The 20,448-nt window shown below is 46.5% G+C and overlaps 1 protein-coding gene across 1 annotated transcript; it reads left to right on the top strand.

Moving 5' to 3' along the window:
- Nucleotides 1–18,055: 18,055 nt before the first annotated feature.
- On the top strand, nucleotides 18,056–20,093 carry LOC125551907 (uncharacterized). The gene is made up of 2 exons (XM_048715304.2): nucleotides 18,056–18,717; nucleotides 19,399–20,093. Exons 1-2 carry the CDS (start codon nucleotides 18,246–18,248, stop codon nucleotides 19,941–19,943), a joined length of 1,017 nt encoding a protein of 338 aa, XP_048571261.2. The 5' UTR covers nucleotides 18,056–18,245; the 3' UTR covers nucleotides 19,944–20,093.
- Nucleotides 20,094–20,448: the final 355 nt, after the last annotated feature.

Raw genomic sequence — 20,448 nt, 5'->3', positions numbered from 1 at the left:
ACGAGAGGAAGATCTCAGGCAGGATCACCCACACCTATTTGCTAGCCAGTCTGAATCTCGAGGGCGAGATTTATCTTAAGGGGGGTAGGTTGCGTGTACCGCTTCGGCAGCAGCTAGGTGGGCTGCGGCGGCGCTGGCGCTGCTGGGCCGGCTGGCTCGCTGCCTTTCTCTTTTTTTTTTAAAACACAGAAGTAAAAAACAAAATAAATAAAATAACCTACACAAAATAAAATCTAAATAAAAATACCTACACACACAGTAAAATCTATACTGCTAATATAAACTACAGGAACACTAGTTCCAACACTAATGCAATTTTGTAAAATAATTTTGATGCAATAGTCCACTCAAACAACAATAAAACAAACAAATAAAAAAAATTAAGATCACAAAAATTACCAGAACATATCAGATGAACTGGAAATAATATTCTGCACATTATGAACATTTTTAAAATAGGAGAGAAGTCATGTTATCTCCGCTCCAATAAATTGCCTTTGTTGCATAATGATTTGAATATTGCAGAGAGACAAATAATGCAATTAAAGATATGATATGCATATGAATGATCTATTAACATCCTAATTTAGGAAAAATTGGGATGTTACACCATCGTTTAAGCACTTGATGAACACCCATCTGGGATGTTCCGGCGTTGTAGACACGCGGCGCACGACCATCCTTGGGCAGTGGTCGCACTTAATGAGTGGCAACGGTGCGCCGGCAGCTTTTGGGCAAGCACCGAGCCCAGCCGACCGCCATTCGTGTATCTGCCAGCGGACCACCGACGATGCAGATCCGAGCGGCTAGAGAAGGAGCCACTGCCTACATGTGGCCTTGCGGCCCTGCCAGTCCATGGCATGGCCCGGCCTCCCACAGCCGGCCGAGCTCAAGATCGACCGGATCCGCCCCAAAACCGGCCGGCGGGTGCGCAAACCAGGTGGCCATAGTTGGGTAGCTCGGCGGCGCCGAGGGGAAGGGGTTGGGCGAGGTCGCGTCAGAACTGCACGGCTGCAATGGCAGGGGCGGCGGCAGCGAGGGGAAGAGTGGGGAAGAGTGGATGGGGTGCGGCCGGAGGGAGGGAGGGGGCGGATAGAAAAAGGCCCGCCTTGTGCCATCGACGGACGGGCCAGGGGAGGACACGCGCAGACGACCCGGGCGTCCGCGTGATGTCCGTTTCACCCCAAAAACGGCGCAAACTTGGGCCGTGGATGGGTCGAAAGCGGACACAAAACAGATAAAAAAGTCCGTTTGCTCCCGCGCGCTCGGCCGCCTCTTTTGTCCCTTTTACCCCAAACGGACGGGGCCGGATAGGATAGGGTCGCGCGGTGGAGTTGGCCTTAAGGAAGCCCGAGGTGCCTTGGTTCACACAAATCTCCTAGGAGCGCACACGGGAGGACAAAATTTCTGTTTTGACCTTTTAAGCAAAGATTAACACGACTTGACCCTACTTCATAAATATTTCGCAGTCTGACCATTTTTGGTTATGCCAACCTGCCTGGCGTTTCGCTTGCACACGAGACATCACCTTCTCTGGCGTTTGGCCTCTTCGCCACATTCTTGTTAGCTCGCTGACATGGCACCACCAAACGCCAAGGTGGCCGGCGTTTGCATGGCTAAACGAAACGCCACTAACTTTGGCGTTTGCATTCAGGAGCAGCAAGATATGACGAGTATGGGTGATGGGTGCAACCAAATATATATTTCGTTTTAAAATTTAACCAGCAGCACCCAAGTCTAAGCAAGATCGATAAGAAGCTTTGTGACCACGAGCAGACAAGAGCATCCGCAGCAGCAACCGTACAAGCTGACAATGTCTGCATCGGCTCCTACGAAAGCTCAAGGTCACGCGCCACAAAAAAAAACACTTCAGTTCAAGCATATGTCTATGCGCCGGGAACCTGCAAAGCTGCATTCGTACATGCTTAGGCCAATTCCACCGCGCGACCCTAAACGGACGTTCATTTTATCCGGATTCTGTCCGTTTGGATAGGGATTTGAGGTCGTGTCCAGGCATGTCCTGGGATGCGGTGGACGTGCGCCCGGCGCGCGGCCGCATCCATTTGCCGCATCCTGTCCGCGTCTATTTAAAAAACCAAAAGCAACGTTTCAAATACCAAGCCCTAGTTCAGGCCAGCGACCCCGGTTCATCACGCTGGCAACAGAGCCAGCGGCCTACACGTCCATCGCCGGCATCAGCCAGCCTCCACAATGAATACTTGTCCTCGCTGGCAACATAGCCAGCGGCCGGCAACACAGTCGGCCACCAAAATAAATGTTTTCTCGTCGGCACACTGCCAGCGGCCCAGCGGGCGGGCGGCACCCATGCCAGCCTCCAAAAAAGAACGGCCACGCCGATCGGACGACCTAGTTCAGGCCTTCGTCGTCAAGCATCTCCTTCTGCCTGGCCTCGAACCACGCCCTTCTCTTCTCGCTCATCTTCGACAAGTCCACGCTCATGATCGCAAGGGCCACCTTCTTCGCTTTGGTGGCGGCATTGGTGGCCTCGATGTCGAGCTGCCTCTGCCTGGCCTTGACGTTGTCGGCCTCGATGTCGAGCTGCCTTTGCCGGGCCGCCTCCTCCATGTCGATCTTCCTCCTCTTGGACGCCTCCTCCATCTCAAGCTTCTTTCTTTGAAGGTCTAGGTCTTGCTTCTGTTGGGGATCGTTGCAGAAATTAAAAAATTTCTACGCATCACCAAGATCAATCTATGGAGTAACTAGCAACGAGAGAGAAGGGAGTGCATCTTCATACCCTTGAAGATCGCGAGTCAGAAGCGTTGCAAGAACGCGGTTGGAGGAGTCGTACACGTAGCGATTCAGATCACGGCCGAATCCGATCTAGGCACCAAACAACGGCGCCTCCGCGTTCAACACACGTGCAGCTCGGTGACGTCTCCCGCGCCTTGATCCAGCAAGGAGGAGGGAGAGGTTGAGGAAGAAGGCTCCAACAGCAGCACGACGGCGTGGTGGTGATGGAGTGACAGTTCTCCGGCAGGGCTTCGCCAAGCTCACGCGGAGGAGGAGAGGTGTTGGGGAGGGGAGGGGCTGCGCCTTGGATGTCGTATTGCAGCCCTCCCCTCGCCCCTCTATTTATAGGGACAAGGGGGAAGGGGGCCGGCCCCTCTAGATGAGATCTAGAGGGGGGGCGGCCAAAGGGGAGGGGGCTTGCCCCCCAAGCAAGGGTGGCGCCCCCCTTTAGGGTTCCCCCAAACCCTAGGCGCATGGGCCCTAGGGTGGGATGGCGCTTAGCCCACTAGGGGCTGGTTCCCTTCCACCTACAGCCCATAAGGCCCTCCGGGGCAGGTGGACCCTCCCGGTGGACCCCCGGAACCCCTCCGGTGGTCCCGGTACAATACCGGCATACCCCGAATATTTCCGGTGACCGTACGATGACTTCCCATATATAAATCTTCACCTCCGGACTATTCCAGAACTCCTCGTGACGTCCGGGATCTCATCCAGGACTCCGAACAACATTCGGTAGTCACATACAAATCTTCCTAATAATCCTAGCGTCATCGAACCTTAAGTGTGTAGACCCTACGGGTTCGAGAACCATGCAGACATGACCGAGACAACTCTCCGGCCAATAACCAACATCGGGATCTGGAGAGGACGGCGGCCGTTAGAGGAGGCTGCGTCCATGCCGAAATTTCAGCGGTCAGATATCCGGCCTCCCTCAACTTCTTGATATCCTCCTCCATGACGGAGGAAGGCAGCCACCGGCCTTGAAGGCTGGATCCGGACATGATTGAACTTCCGAAGCACCTGACCTGGGCTTTGGGTGTTAGAAATCGAGGCGGGGGAAGGATTCGATTAATCACGTGAGGGAAAAAGGTAAAAGCCTTGTCCCTTTATAAAGAGGGTGAATATCAAGCGTCCTCCTCGTGGCCGTTTGGGACTTGCCTAAAATCTAGGAGTCCTAGGCACGGTTGGGTTACCCACGTCCGTATTAATGAGAATCCCGTAATAAAGGGAACACGATCTCTGTTTTGACAAGACGTGTCAAGAAACCGCCTCGCATTATGTGCGGGGCTGGTTAAAGAAAAATGGTTCAAATAATTACCGGGTCATGGCGTGATGTCATGCCACCGAAACATGTCAGCAGATTAGATTTGTGGAAATATTAGTCTCTCTATGGTGGTATGCGGAACTTATTTTGCAGGGCCGGACACTATCCTTATATTCAAACTCTTCCGTGGTGTATTCGGAGGAGAACCCGCCTTGCAATGCTGAAGACAACACTGCGCGTCGGACTCATCGTCATTGAAGCCTGGTTCAGGGGCTACTGAGGGAGTCCTGGATTAGGGGGTCTCCGGACAGCCGGACTATATCCTTTGGCCGGACTGTTGGACTATGAAGATACGAGATTGAAGACTTCGTCCCGTGTCCGGATGGGACTCTACTTGGCGTGGAAGGCAAGCTAGGCAATACGGATATGTATATCTCCTCCTTTGTAACCAACCTTGTGTAACCCTAGCCTCCTCCAGTGTCTATATAAATCGGAGGGCTTTAGTCCGATGGACAACATACAATCATACCATAGGCTAGCTTCTAGGGTTTAGCCTCTCCGATCTCGTGGTAGATCAACTCTTGTACTACTCATATTGTCAAGAATAATCAAGCAGGACGTAGGGTTTTACCTCCATCAAGAGGGCCCGAACCTGGGTAAAACATCGTGTCCCCTGCCTCCTGTTACCATCCGCCTTAGACGCACTCTTCGGGACCCCCTACCCGAGATCCGCCGGTTTTGACACCGACATCCGTCTTCAGTCCTCTCTTCCTTTGTAGTTCACGGTATTGGTCCTTGAACTTGGGGAAATTGTTGATGATCGTTCAACAATGCGTAAGAGTGAATGGCTTGTCGTTGTGACGGGCCTTGAATGACTCCAAAGATTGAAATGCCTACACCACATGATCAACAACAAGTGAACATGCAAACATATACACGGCCGAAGTCTCATGGCCGTAGCAAGGAAAGGGCTAGGAAGAGGAGAGCATACCATGTCCCCAACGCCGAGACCACTCACGGGCCGTGCTTCAACGCTCTCAAATGCGGCGCAATACGTGTTGCACTCTTGTTGGATGAACAACCATCTCTTTTGAATCGAGCCGATGCCACGGTTGCTTGTAAATTGGTAGGGCTCAAACATCTTCCTTCCATGGAATGTTTTGTGGACTCTCGTCCAAAAAACAATGCCCTTTTGTTGCGCGTCGGTCCTTGGATCTTGGCTAATCTCCATCCAAGCTTGGCAAATCAACTTGTTCTCATCTTGTGTATATGAACCCGTGCGAATGCTCTTCCTCTTCTTTTGTGCTTTCGCTCTTTGGGTGAGCTCGTCAATGAACAATGGCTCGCCACTAATATCAGCGTCATTGCCTTCTTCTTCATCACCATCACCTTTGACATAGATGTCATCGTCTTCATGCCACGAGTCACCATGGTCGTAGTCAGCACGGTCGTCGGCCTCTTCATTGGGCACGTACTGGGCGCGGCCATCCTGACTTTGAGTCTCCTCGGGGTCGTAGGCACGGCCATGCCCACCCTCGAAGATCACGTCCTCCTTGTACTGGTTGTAGAAGGGGTCGTCGACCGTTGGTGTTGGTGTTGGCATTCCGTCAAACAAGACGCGGGGGCCGGCATGGTGCCCGTGAACGGTGCCCGTGCTTGTTTTCTTTATAGATTCAGGCCGGCGCCTCATCAGACTTGGCAAACACGGAGCGGCACGCCGCATTGCGCCACTCATGCCGCGCCGCCGGCCTCACTGCACTGTCCTCGGCCAATACGATGGCCTACGACACGAGGAGTTGTCGTCACCGCCATGACCACTGAGATAGTGGAGGATGCGCCACTGTGCCTTTGCGTTCTACTTTGGGCAAATGTCGGGTCTTAAGATTAACTTCCTAAAAGTGAATTGTTCTGCTTTGGAGAAGCCGTTGAGGCGGCGGCCAATTATGCGGACCTTAAAACTAAATCCTAAGCTATCATATATTTAACGGTGACCTCGTAGGCCATGCCGGGCTGGCCGGCGGCTCCTCCTCCGTCATCGGTGCCTGATCCGGTGTCAGAGTCGAAGTCGTCGTTGGGCTTCGGGCGCGAAAGGTGGCAGCAGGGCTTCCCGGTAGCCGCCCGTTGCTCGCAGATGATCCTCTATGCTTCCTCCTACGCCGTGCGCAGTGCGGCCGCGGCCACCTACGACGTGGGCTGGGGAAGAGGACGTCGGCCGTTGGTGGAGGCCGCGTCCATGTGGCGAGGGAGCATTCCTCACCGTACCTAACCATCACAACGTTAAGGCGGTGGAGACAGTGCTTGGCCGTCTCCGGCGTCATGACGGAGCGGTCCAGGACCCAGGCGTACAGGTCCGGGTCCGCCACGATGTGTGGCGGTGGGACGTCCGAGTCCGCGTACTTGGATCGGGGCGCTGCTCCCGCTCGGCGTACTCCTACATCGTCATGGCACTGTCAGAGTTGGTTTCTCGGGAACCTGCGTCCGTATTGAAGCGGCGGTTGCCGAGAGGTCGTGTCGTTCAGCGCCGCCCTCCCTTCCTCCAGTCACATCGCGGCATCGATGACGGTCTTTGCGTGCTCTGGGCCGCACGGGTGGGACGGGAGGACGGGTTTTTTGTGGGCTACGGCACTCAAAAGCGGGTGTGGGATCGGTTCGGACTCCCGCAAACCTCTCCTACATTTGTCTCTAGTTTGCGGGAGAAATCACGTCTGGACTGTCCTGCGGACCGCATTGGATGGCTTCTGCGATCCGGACAGCGCGGTCCGGACGGTTGCGAGAAGTTTAAGGGTCTGTCTTGAAGATGCCTTAAATGAATCACTTAACTTAAATTGGTGTCTTGTTTGTCTGAAGAAACTAGTAAAGTTTTTGCCAGGAGCTTCAGGGCACAAATAAAGTAGTGTACGAGCACCGTTTTGCTTTCTATTTGCAGGGGGAAGTGGTGCTCCAGTTTAATTAGAAACCGAAGCTGAGGAAACATAAGATGTAGCAGAGGAATCGTGACTAGTAGTGAACCGCCAAAAATCATGGTGTTTCGTCTAGCCATGCAAACGCCAGCCATCTTGACGTATCGGAGCCACGTCAGCCAGCCGACAAGGATGTGGCGCAAAGGCCAGACGCCAGAGACAGTGGCGTCTCCAGTGCAACCGAAACTCCATACATGTTGGCGTAACTGAAAAAGGTCAGATGAAAAAATACTTGCGAAGTAGGGTCAAATCCTACTGATTTTTGCCTAAAAGGTTAAAACAGTAATTTCATCCCACACGAGAGGCCCTGTCGCATATCCTTTACCCTACCACCTGGTGTCAGCACTCGTCCTATAGGAGTAGGTCGTCGTCCGTCCGCCTTGGGAACAAAGTCTTCCTTCCCGTGCGTATCGGCTTTCCCTTCTTGGGGTGGTTTCTCGGAGGAGTAAAATGCACTCGTGGTCATTGGACTTATCGTATAAGCTCACTTTGCTCACTGTACTTAGAAATACAGTCAATACGGTCACTATATACGTGTTGAGGTGATTATACGGTCATTGTAGATCGTATAGCTCCGTATTTCATTTATTTAACTGGTTAAACTATCCACGTGCTGCCTCACCAGCTCATTTTCTCCGCGGGTCCTACCTGTCAGTGGGTGGAGAAAGAAGTAGAGCCAAAAAGTAAAATGATGCACAAGCGTGGATTGCAACCGGAGAACAGATGCTTGAGTGCCAGTAGTCTAACCAGCTGCGCCAGTGTCGCCTTGTTGTTGCATAGCTTTAAGTTCCCTTTCAGCGATGTATGCTTGCATCGATCAATAGACGACCGGCCGGACCGGCGGAGCTTAGTTAGATGCCGATCCACCGATGGCAGCTATCTAGCATGGACGACGATTTACAGTTTGGATGGATCGGCTCGCGCCTCACGCAGGTGCCTAAACAAGTGAAGAACAGTACTTATGAACTGATTAACAGCTAGCTCTTTTTATTAAGTAGCAGTATCTCTGAATTTGAGATGGAGCGCGTCCGTCCACCCCCATTGATCTATCTCGTTCGTCACATGCCATGCGCATAGCTGCTTCCCAATGCCTCGCCTGTTTGTTGAAATGGAATCTTGTCAAGTACGAGTAGCAGCTAACTAGCTGCATCGCTGCACGACTGATCCACGCATGCATCACACTTAACCGCGGTACTTAGTTCACTACTCAACTACTTGAACAGAAGCCGGAAGTTGTCATGTGAGTAGTGAACTACTGGGAGCATTTAACTCGACACGTATTATTAAAAAACGAGAAAGCTATTTTTCTGCCGACTGTAATTTTGCAACAGATCCGCACGTATCCGATGTCGTTCATTTCAGATCTTGCGGCCGTGATTTCAGGACGGTTTTTTTGGATCGGAGTGATCGCCCGGGCGCATTTTTCTCGATCCCGATCTCTGGCGCGATTTTTTCTACGTAATTATCGGATCTTATCGCGGCAGCTATTTTAGAAAGTTTTTTTGGGCTCGATTTTAGAGATTTTTATTAGTGCGAAAGGAAATAAATGGCGTGATTTCTGGATCGTGATCACATGGGCAATTTTAGGAAGTTTTTCTAATGCGACTTCAGCTTGACTTTAATTAGAAAATAGCGTCAAAAACTGGTTGTGGCAAGAATCGAACTCTGACCATCTACTAGTGAGTTATGCGAGCTAACCAATCCAGATACTATTACTTCTTGTTGTGAGTTGAAGTCAAAACTTATTTTAATACCTAGGTACTGACGAACATTTGCTCTATTAAAAGACTTAACTAGCCCATGCATCGTGGCCTAATGACTGACATTCAAATACCAAACACCGTGATAACTCTGATACAAGGAAAAAAATATACCATTGATATTTTATATGTAAATAGTATGATAATATAGGCTTCTTGACCTGATAACTTAGATACAAATAGCACGATAACTTTGACGCGTGATTAATTTTATTTTTTTGGAAAATGGCGAGGGATAAAAGTTGATACTCGCGTACAAACACCACGGTAAAGTTCGACTCCGAGATAAAAGTTGTTGAAAAATATACCCATGATAACTTCATTGTAAAAAGCATGATAATATATACACATCAGCGATGATAACTCATGTACAAACCACGAGTACTTTTCCACCTCCAAGATAAAAGTTGTTCAAAAATATACCCTGATAACTTTGGTGTAAATAACATGGTTGTATACTTATATCGGACCTGATAACTCACGTATGATGAGAAGTATACAACCTAATGTACCCCAGGTAACTTTTGTGTGAATACTGAATAGCATGGTAACTCACACATTGTAGACCTGACAACTTATGTACCCCGACCTGAAAACTTTGACAGCGGGGGGGGGGGGGGGGGGTTGATGGAGTACCCCTAGTAACTTTTATATGAACAACATGATAACTCACACATCACATACATGGTGACTTATGTACTCTGTTCCTCACAACTTTGGCAGGGGGAGGGGTAGGGGTTGATGAAATATCCCCTGGTAAATTTTGTGAATGGCATGGTAACTCACACATTGCGGACCTGATAATTTATGTGCCCCGGTCCTGATTACTTTGGAGAAGGGGGTGATGAAATATACCCACAATAACTTTTATGCTAATAGCACAGCAACTCACATGCCGCAGACCTAATAACTTACGCACCACAGTTCTTTGGCGACGGGTGTGGGGATGGTGAGAGTTGTTGAACATATCATGATAATTTTTGTGCAAATAACATGATATTTTTTGGGTCCCGAAGACATGATAATGTAACTTTCATATAAATATCAGGGTAGCATACGCACCACAGTTCTAATAACTTAGGTACAAACACCACGATAACTTTTTTACTTTGGGAGAAATGTTGTTGTGCGTGAGTTACCATCATGTTTGTGTGTGAGTTATCAGGTTTGTGGCATATAAATTATGTTGCCCTTTTGAAGAGAAGTTATTGGTGTGTGTTACAACAACTTTTCTTCTGTGGACCAAAAGTTACCACAGTGTTTATGAGTGGGTTACCAGGTTTGTGGCGTATATATTACCATGCTTTTTATAAAGATGTTATTTGGGGTGTGTTACAACATTTTCTTTCATGTGGTCAAAAACTTACCACAATTTTTATGCGTGAGTTTTCAGATTCATGGCATATAAATTACCATGCTCTTTCTACAAATAAGTTATCGGGATGTATTACAACAATATTTTTTCTTCCGGTCGAAAGTTATCACGATGTTTGTGAGTGAGGTATGAGTTTCATGGCATATGATTACCATGCTCTTTTTACAAATAAGTTATGGGGATGTGTTACAGCAATATTTTTTCCTCGGGTCAAAAGTTACAACCGTGTTTGTGAGTTATCAGGTCTGTGATAGATGAATTACCGTGTACAAAAGGGAAGGAAGGAATATTTATGATCACGCGTGTAGATGTATAAATACCTGTCAAACTTCTTTGTATTCACAATTTGATTCTAGACCGAGTGGTACGACAATTGATCCTGTACCAGGAGCAAATGAGTTCGACTCCTGCTCCTTTTTACCATGTTCTTTTTATGACAAAAAAAGCGGGAGAAGTGGTGGGATCGATGTGCGCCAGAAAAATCGGAGATAGCGACAGGACGGGAGAAGTGGATCGCGGGAAAAAAAACGGGAGAAGCAAGGGGAACGAAGCGGGGAGAAGCGATCGTGCGGATCTGTAGTTAACGACCAGTCGACTGGTCATTAGCACAGTCCATTAAAAAACTCAACACGTATATATTTCAACTACTGGAAGCTTTTAACTCACGTGACAGTTTCCACGCAACAGGTAAAAGTTTCCACTAGCTAGAGCACATACGCGAGAGCTTTGGGTTCGAATCTCTGTTCGCGCGTAATTTTATTTCCGCTCTGCTTATTTCTCCCACCCACTGACAGGTAGGACCCACATGGGCAGAGAAAAAAATAAGCTGACGAGATTGTTTGACCGGTCAAATAGATGAAATACGGAGCTATATGATTTGTCAATGATCATATAATCACCTCAACACGTATATAATGATCGTATTGACCGTATTCCTGAATACAGTGACCAAAGTGAGCGTACACGATAAATCCAATGACCACGAGTACATTTTACTCTTCTCGAAGAGGGTGCGGAGTCACAGCCATACATCCATCTCCCGGGATGTCCCGCGCAGGCGCAGGGCAAAGTCCACCGGATTCTGCTCAACCTCTTTATGATGTCCTCCTACGCACAGAAACATACGTCCTGGTTCATCCTTAGGGCCACTGCACCACATCGTAATTACCCTGGTTTTATTTACACCGACACAAGGTGTGCGAGAAGGGGAACTCAAACTCGAGACCTGTTAGAGAGAGAGAGGGGTGCTTTACCAGTCGGGTTGAAGTAGGTTTTGTGAAAACATGCACTAAACTTGTCTTTAAATATTTGAATCTAATTTTTTAAGTTCAATATTTCATTAAAAAAATAAAAAATCTAGTTTTTTTTTCCAATTTTTAAGAGAATAAAAAATCCTATTTTTTAGAGGGGAATTTTTTCTAAACTTCCCATGTGCATTTTTATTGTAGGTAGCATGTCAATTTGTTTTTATACTAAAACTTGCATTTTTTTTCTCTTCCAAAACATGGCACATTTTACTTTCTCACATGGCATTTCTATTGTTAAGAGCATATCATTTTAATTTTCTAATATGGTAGTTGTATTATTAAGATAATGGCATTTTAATAATTATTAATATTGATCTTTTTATTATTAGGAGGACAACAATTACATTATTAACCGGATGGTATTTTTATTTATTGATAGCATGGTATTTTTATTATCAAGAGGATGATAGTTTTATTATTAAGAGGATGGCAATTTCATTTTTATTAGCATGCCATTTTTTATTATAATAGTAAATTTATAAATTATAGAATGGGAGTTTTACAAAGTACCATGAAAATTTTGAAAAAAAAATCTCAGCATGGCTTTTATAAATTTATGTTCTTCTTTTTTTATAAGAAAATATGTTTTTTCATGCATTTTTTATCTAGAGGATGGTAGTTTAAAGTTTAGCACGGCAAAAAAAAAAAGAGACCACGCAACCTTTTTTGTTTTGTGCACACTTATTGTAAATTTGTAAATTAGAGAAATAGCAGTTTTATAAAGTAACATGGCATTTTACATAATTCAGACTATGGCATTTTCAAATTTTAGGTTTTCTCTGTTTTTTATACGTAAATATTTTTTGTTCATGGCATTTCTTAAATAAAAAGGAGTTTACTGGGCCTTTTGGGTCAACCAGGGGTCGCCCTGTCCCGCCCGCTCAATGAACTATTATAAACGATCGCTGGGAGCTGCCCCCTCTAGCGAACGAATCGTCCAATAACAGCATATCCTAGGCGACCAGTCGCAAGATAATATATGGACGACGACAAGTGAAAATCTAGAACACAAATATCCACCCGACGTTCGATCTTTGCAAAACCCAGAATGAACGAACCAACACGTTCGATCTAGGGATCGACTACTTCGCTCAAAGACTCCCACGCTAACACCCCCCCCCCCCCCCCCCCGATCGAACCTCTAGTTGGGCAAAAAGGCCCAATTTTTGTAGTCAAGGCATACAAACTGGTATTTGGACCTAAATTTCAAAATAGCTAAACAAAAAAAGGAACAAAACTGCCCATGATGTACAAAAGGGAAAATTGCCATCTAGTGAGACATAAAATGCCAAGACATAAAAACCAATAGGAAATTTGTTTTTCGATCACGTAACAATATTAGACCCATTTTGTTACTAAAAGCGCAATGATTGTTTTATATACAATTGAAAACTTCCTAAAAAGATCCATTCAAGTTAGCCAAACTATTACGATTTGCCATGATGATATTTTTTACAACGAAAAGTTTTATAACAATTTCATTTCTAAAATTGGTGGCAAAATTATTTTAACAACATCTATGAGAATGTTCACATGGCAATTTCCAAGAATTGACATGGCCAAAAATTATGCTTGGAAAGTAGCATGGCAAAAAAACATGAAAAATTAGAATGAACAAAGTACAAACAAAATTATGAACAAAAAACTTGCCATGGCAAATTCGTATTGAAAATTTGCGATCGTATTTTAATTAATTTTCCATGTATAAAAAATATCACGAATATGAACAAAAAAAATTACGATGGCATTTGAGTTATAATTGACATGCTTTGTGTAAGAAAACTGCCATGGACATATGTAGATATTAAAAAAAAATACCATGACCCATAAACTACATTTGCCATGCTTCATGCAATTAAGTCGCCATTGTCACATCAAGAAGAGTTTTATTTATATTGTTACGAAAAGAATTGTATTTGACATACTCCATGAACTTAAGTTGCCATGTTCCCATTAGAAAGTAATGTTTTGCGATCGTTGCGAAAGAATTTTTTCTTGGCCATTATACATGAACTACAAATGTCATGCTCCGTGAACTTAAAATTCCATGTTATCTTAAAGGTTTTTTTTGCCATGTTGCGATAGAAAAGAATTGCTTGCCATGATATACAAATAAAAAGAGTTGCCATGCCATTTTGAAGAAAAGAGTTTGTCAAAATTGCTGCCAATGTATATATGAATTTGAACATCAGATTTAATGAACAACTAAATTAGCCATGGCAAAAATTGGAGACTTGCCAAATGATATGAATCATCGATGGAAGATCAGAGAATAATAATGATCTTCAAATGGTAAAGTTCAAACAAGAAAAACTGATTGCTCTACATCAAATGACAAAATTGAGTGGGCATCTCAGACACATGCAAATTACCATACAACCCCCCCCCCCCCCCAAATAAAATTTAGAAAAAATGGTGCATTTACATGCAAAACTATGATAATGAATAACAATTTTCCATGGTCGATGAAAAATCATAGCAAATTCATTTTTTTGCCATGGCAACTATTTACTAAAAGGAAAGATGGTAGGTGTTAAAGATTGTAAATTTTTCATGTCAATTGATGATAATTTGCAATGGCAGGTGATCTCTAATTCATAAACATTTTCCATGGTATATGAAGATAAACGATGCCTATTTATGAGAAATTTGGAAAAATGGTATGAACTAAATATCATTTATCGTGGCAATTTTAGGGATATGCAATTAAAGATCCATAATACATGGCAAATTTAGACAACATAGTGGATTAACATGGCAAAATGATCTATAAAAGAATGAATAGCAATTTGCCATGGCAACTATTTACTAAACAATTTGCCATGTTATATCAAAATTCATAGCAGTTCTGCCATGGAAACCATTTACTAACAAAAGCCATGGCAAAATGATCTCTGAAAATGAATAACAATTTGTCATGGTCTATGAAAATTCATAGCAAAATTTGCCATGCAACTATTTTCTAAAAAGAAAGCTGGTACGTATTAAAGATTGCAAATTTTCCATGGCAAATGATCCCTAATTCATAATGATTCGCCATGGTATATGAAATTAGATGATGTATAACTCACGAGAAATGTACAAAAATGGTTTGAATTAAGGATCATGCGGCATGGCAATTTTAGAAACTAGATGATACCCCGCGCGTTGCTGCGGGATATTAGTATGCAAAATTGTTAAGATTCATGAGGTGCATTGTTGGAGTGTACATAAGATATGAAAAAGGAAATGGATTTTATCACTGTAGTAGGATCTTTGTGAGGTTGCGCAATCTACAATTGTAAAATGTATAAAGAGAAGGTTTTTTGCAAATGATTCTTTTTCATATATAGATGCTGACCCATAAGAAAATAATTTACTTGTCTGGCGATGATCCGAAGTTTATTGTACTACAAAATAATTCAATTTCATCCTCAAAAAATAATAATTCAATTTCATACATACAAATTATTTTGCTATGCATAATTTGTTGCAAAGAGACATCGCTCCAGATCTCAGAATATAAGTACCTCTAGAATAAACGACTGGTACAGTAAAATAAATTTATTGGCCAGAAAGACAACCTGTTCATCATACCGAAAAATACGCATGTCTGTATGCCGCTTCAATTTTTGTTTGCGGCAGTTTGACACCTATTTATGTTACTGTTAATGAGCTATTGGTTAGCTGATAGAAAAGAGAGATGAGCTTAATACATGATTGTACGACGAATATAACCATATATTGTAGGAATAAGACACTTGGTAGTGTGTCTGTTCAGATTTAGTGACGCGAGGAAAACTTTTGAAATTGCACACTTCTTGGATGTACGCATCACACTTAGAAATGGCAAAGGAAAAGAAAGTATATACTTGCAGGATAGATAGAGGACATATCAAGAAAAGAGAAACCAGAAATTGTTCATGTGGTTCTAATTAAATTGATAGATGAGAATCTATAAGATAAATATATAGATCAAAAAAAATTGAACTCCTTCAGTTCCAGCATTGCAAATAATGAATTGCTACATTAACTAAAAGACTTGCTTACTAACTACGGAAAAGTCTCAAAAGAATTATCAAATGGTTGTTCAGAAATAGATAGATATCATACCACATCATTGAAGATTTCAGGGGACCTCATGAACCCAACTAACCTATTAAGATGCATACGCTTGTAGCAGTTTTCAGAAGCAGCCAGTGGGGTTGGATGCCATGACCTCATTGAACAGCGAAACCCTGTGAAGTACTTTTCCGGACATCAATTTTGCCAAATCTTGTAAACAGAAGGGTTCGGCAAGATAACCAAATGATGAAGCTCCAGATAAAAGAAGCATCAAATTAATCTAGTATCTAGTATATAACTTATATGGTAAATTCCTGGTACATGTTCAGTTGGTACCTCGTCAATCGTCCTGTTTACATGGTTCTTCCTTCACCTTCCAGCACTTACTGACTGACATCTTTATCACAGCCAGGATCTCCCCCAAGGATCAGGCAACATATTTTTTAATGTTTCTGTTAAGTCCTCAACCAAAAAACACATCCGTTAATCTCCCCTTGCTCCAGGCTCCAGGAAGAAGTAAGGTGATCAATAAATCAGACGCGGGGCAGGAGCTAGAATCTCTTACATGGAATCATTCTGACCTATTCCTCCTAGGCGCCGAGTTGAACTCTGGGAGGCAAGACTGGCCAAGGACCCATAGTATATATAGCAAGTAAGAATCGCCAAGCCACCCACAATGAATCGAGGAGCAGTTGCATCGATTATTTCTGCAATGGGAGGTGGAGGAGTAAGATTTGGTGGAGAACGTGCAGACTGCAGAGGGAGAGGTGTTTCATATAGGGGGAGAGTAAATTCCGTGGAGAAGATGAGTAGCAGTCGTGGGGAAGATTCGGTCAGTTAAATATAGAACTGAAGGTGAGAAAATTAGGGCCGATTAATCCTGTCGTTTCATATGCATGTGTGGCTGCCGTTTCATTGTCGTGAGTGGAGAGCCTGTTGATCATGGCGGCAACAAACGGAAGAGAGAGCGACAGCGAGCGGACTTGCAGTAAGGAAAGATGGAAGTCTGATCGATCGACCCTAATGCAGTTACTGGCCAATTTATTGGACCGGGTAGCCCATTACAAAAAATGCCTAGTTGTCAACGGCTGCAAACAAATGCATGACGTGGCTGCATGTTAGACAAACGGACGTACGTGTGGCGACCTTGCTGAGTTGGAGTAGCTGCATGTTAAGATAAATTAGTTAATGGGAATGAACTTCTTAGGTATATAGGATATGTAATTGAAGATGTCTAATACATGGCAAATTAGACAACATAGTGGATTAACATGGCAAAAATCTGTAAAAGAACGAATAGCAATTTGCCATGGCAACTATTTACTAAACAAAAGCTATCATGACAACTATTTACCAAACAATTTGCCATGGTATATCAAAATTCTTAGCAGTTCTACCATGACAACTATTTAATAACAAAAGCTATCATGGACCAACAAAAAAGGTACTAAATGGAAGCAGAAATAGAACATGGTGAATAGTCATGTTTCCTTTCATTCTAGCAATTCAAAATGAAGAGGCGTTTGTTTGCTCAGAGGTATAATTTTTTGAACCTATGGAGGCGCCAGAAGATGAGCACAAGGAAGAGGCGACAGAGTTCCTACTTCTGCATGTCGACACTGCACCACCATCTCCAGTGCCTGCGCCGTCGCATCCCGCAACAACTCCTCCCCCGCGCCGCCACGTTAGGCTGATGCACCACCGCGTCTTCCCCACGACGATGACCGCGCACCACAGTGTATCCGCCGCCACCACCACATAAACCACAACCACCGCTGTAGCCATACTTGCGATGGAAGAGACATGGAAGGGGGTGCCGCTCCGACGCCACCGCTACCACGAGCTGACCGTGCCATCACCTTCCCACAGCCATCCTTGCAGTGTCCTCCTCGTGCGCCGTCGGAGCCGTGCCAACACACTGGACAGTAGCTGCCCCTCCTCCCCCTGCGTCGCCGACCGCGTCGCCTCCATCTCCTTCATGCCGCTCCTCTCCACTCGCACCAAACATCGATGGGAACCAACTGGATCCATGCACCATGCTCTGCCGCAGCACCGTCCGCACCAAACATATGAAGAAATGTCGCCAAAAACTGATCGGATCCACGTACCGTGCTCTGCCGCTGCACCGCCCGCACCAAACATCTGAAGAAACATCGCCAAGAACTGACCAGGATCCGTGCAACGCGCTTTGCCGCCGCACCACCTCGCCGGCAAATTGCCGAGCGGGGCTTGGATTGGACGCGGGAGGATAAGGAGGGTGACGATTGTCAGTGAGGGGGGCGAAGAAAAAACCGTTCATTCGATTTCCACTACCTATCAAACAACGTCGGAGCTGACGTGGAGCTAAATTTGCGTCAAGATCTGTGCTGAAAATCCAACTGCTAGAGCCTTCTACGGGAAACCTTAAAAATCTGACGTTTGATTTTTATCCATTTGGAAAATCTGACGCTCCCGACTTCGCCCGTTTTGCTTTTGTCACTACACGGGAACAAACACCGAACCACCACGCATTATGTGTCCTGTCTGCATCCCCATGACGCTTTCCGGCCAGGACCCCCAACCCCAGCTCATCCTAAACTTGTTGCGCTCCAGTAGTGACAGAACCCGGAAGATTTCGCCGCTGTGCCGCTCGCCAAACACCCACCAAAACCCCACCAAAAACGTAGTTTCTATATTAGGACTTGGAAACCCTTTGCTCCCAAGTGATATCGGTCAAACGTGCGAACACGCAAACACGAGAAGGAGAGCCTCCTCTCCGGATCTTGACGCCGCTTATCGTTCGCCATGTGCGGTGGCAGACGGCGCCGTCGCGGCGGCTCTGACGCGACGGCAGGAGAGCCCGGCGGGTGGGGTTTCTGCGCGCCAGCGCTCGCCTTCCTGGCCCTGGCGGCCGCTGCGGCGGTCGCGTTCCTGGAGGGCACCGCCGGCGGCGTCGCCTACGCCGGCGACGGGTGGTTCCACGAGTGCGCCAAGTGGGACGCCGAGGGCGGGAGGTTCCTGGTGTCCACCTTCTTCGGCGCCGGCGTGGCCGAGGTGCGCGTCGGGGCGGGGGGAGAAGAAGCCCTGGCGGAGCGGGTCGTGGTGGCGGACCCCGAGGTGACCGGGAGGGTGGCGCTGGGGCTCGCCGTGGACGCGCCCAGGCAGCGGATCCTCGTGGCCTACGCCGACCGGCCTCCGAGCTTCGGGTACGCCGCCGTGGGCGCGTACGATCTTCGCTCGGGGCGCCGCCTCTTCCTCGCCCGGCTCGACGGGCCAGGTACACGTCTCCCCCTGTGATCGATGGCTTCTCCGCCTCTCGTCCATATGAGAATGTTCCTGCTTTCTAGCCGTCCGATTAGGATCATCTTTTCTTTGCCAAAAGGAAGAAGTCGAAAGCAAACCTTGAACTTGTAGATTAGAATGATCAGGTGGGCCCTGCTCTGCCCCGTCGCCGTCAAGAACCGTTGCGCATGGGATGCGGGACATACTCTACTTCCGTTGGAGAATGAAGGATGAATGGGCATCATTAATTATGTCCACCAATGATCCATGTCGATCCTGTGGTGGTTTCGCCTCTTGTCTCTGACAAGAAGACATAAAGCGAATTTCTGGATAGCATCTTCTCTTTATTAGGTGTAGGACCCTGCTGTACGTATTAGGATGCTGCTATCACTCGATTACTCAATTTGTTGGGAGCTTTACAGTTAGCATTCATCAACTCAAACAGTCCGCGATGCATAATCCACGCACTGCACTGGAACACGTTCCCTTTCAGATAAGATGTCGCCGGTTAAGCACCGAGCGGTAGAAAAACTTCGTAAAACATGACTACGGACAATATCCTCGAGCGCACATATCCCCTAATATAATTTTGCTTTCTTACATCATTGGATCAACCTCTGGCTAAAGTAGCACCTAATAATTCTAATTGACTGATCTGTGTTTCATCTGCGTGGAGGCGAGTCCTCGTTCGCCGACGACGTGGCCTCGGACGACGACGGCAACGCGTACGTGACCGACATCCTGGGCAACAGGATCTGGAAGGTGAGCCCGGACGGCGAGCCGCTCTCAGTCATCAAGAACGCCACCTTCAGGCAGCGGCCCGGGACGATGGACAACCTCATCGGCCTCAACGGCATCGTCTACCACCCCAACGGCTACCTCCTCGTCGTCCACACCTCTGGCGGCGACCTCTTCAAGGTGGACCCCAAGACGGGGGCCGTGAGCGTCGTCAGGGTGCGGGGCACGCTCAAGAGCGGCGACGGTCTGGAGCTGATCTCGCCGACGAAGCTGGCCGTCGCCGGCATGCCGAGCAGGCTGGTCGAGAGCTCCGACGACTGGGAGACCGCGAGCGTCACGGGACGGTATGTCGGGCCGGTGCACCGGATTGGGTCGTCGGCGACGGTGAAGGACGGGGACGTGTACGTCAACCACATCGTCGGGTTCGGTCTCGGCAAGAAGAAGACGCACGTCCTCGCCAAGGCGGTGTTCGCGCCTCTGTAGCACTCCATCGCTGTGGTCGAGTTGATGTGGCATTTGTCTGTTTTATTAAATTCAGTCGCATTTCTTGGCTACCACACTCTTCCCAGAGCTTTTGCTCTTCCCATCCCACCAAAGAGAATAGCCTTCAACCAAGGGATGAAGTTCATGTGAGATGTTGCCATTTTATCTCGGGAGTTATGCGTTCAGCAAGGAAGTGATGCACATACAACGCCCTTGCAGCTACCAACCTTGACGAGCATTAGCAGGACATTACAAACACGAAGACGCCTCACACGCCCAATTGAGAACGTGATGCCCATCTCCTACGACTTAGAAAAGAACCGATTCGGAGGAATCCATACAATCTCACACATTCAACCACTGAACCACACATATCCAGAAATAAATATTATTACTTGTTTTAATTGCAGTAGATTTGGGAAACAGCATTAAGAATGACCTGCTCATGGTTGATTCACAATCCACTGCCTTGATCCACTTGGCAACATCTGCCCTATTCAGCTAA

This window comes from Triticum urartu, chromosome 4A, assembly GCF_056163025.1.
Source record: "Triticum urartu cultivar PI428250 chromosome 4A, HENAU_Tu73, whole genome shotgun sequence".
NCBI classification, from domain to species: domain Eukaryota; kingdom Viridiplantae; phylum Streptophyta; class Magnoliopsida; order Poales; family Poaceae; genus Triticum; species Triticum urartu.
This window is presented reverse-complemented; position numbering and strand designations above follow the sequence as displayed.

Bases quoted from the DNA above. Each gene is read 5' to 3' on its own strand.
- LOC125551907 (XM_048715304.2), top strand. From the start codon at position 18,246: ATGTGCGGTGGCAGACGGCGCCGTCGCGGCGGCTCTGACGCGACGGCA. The intron at 18,718-19,398 runs GTACACGTCTCC...ATCTGCGTGGAG, and splicing joins CGCCCGGCTCGACGGGCCAG to GCGAGTCCTCGTTCGCCGAC.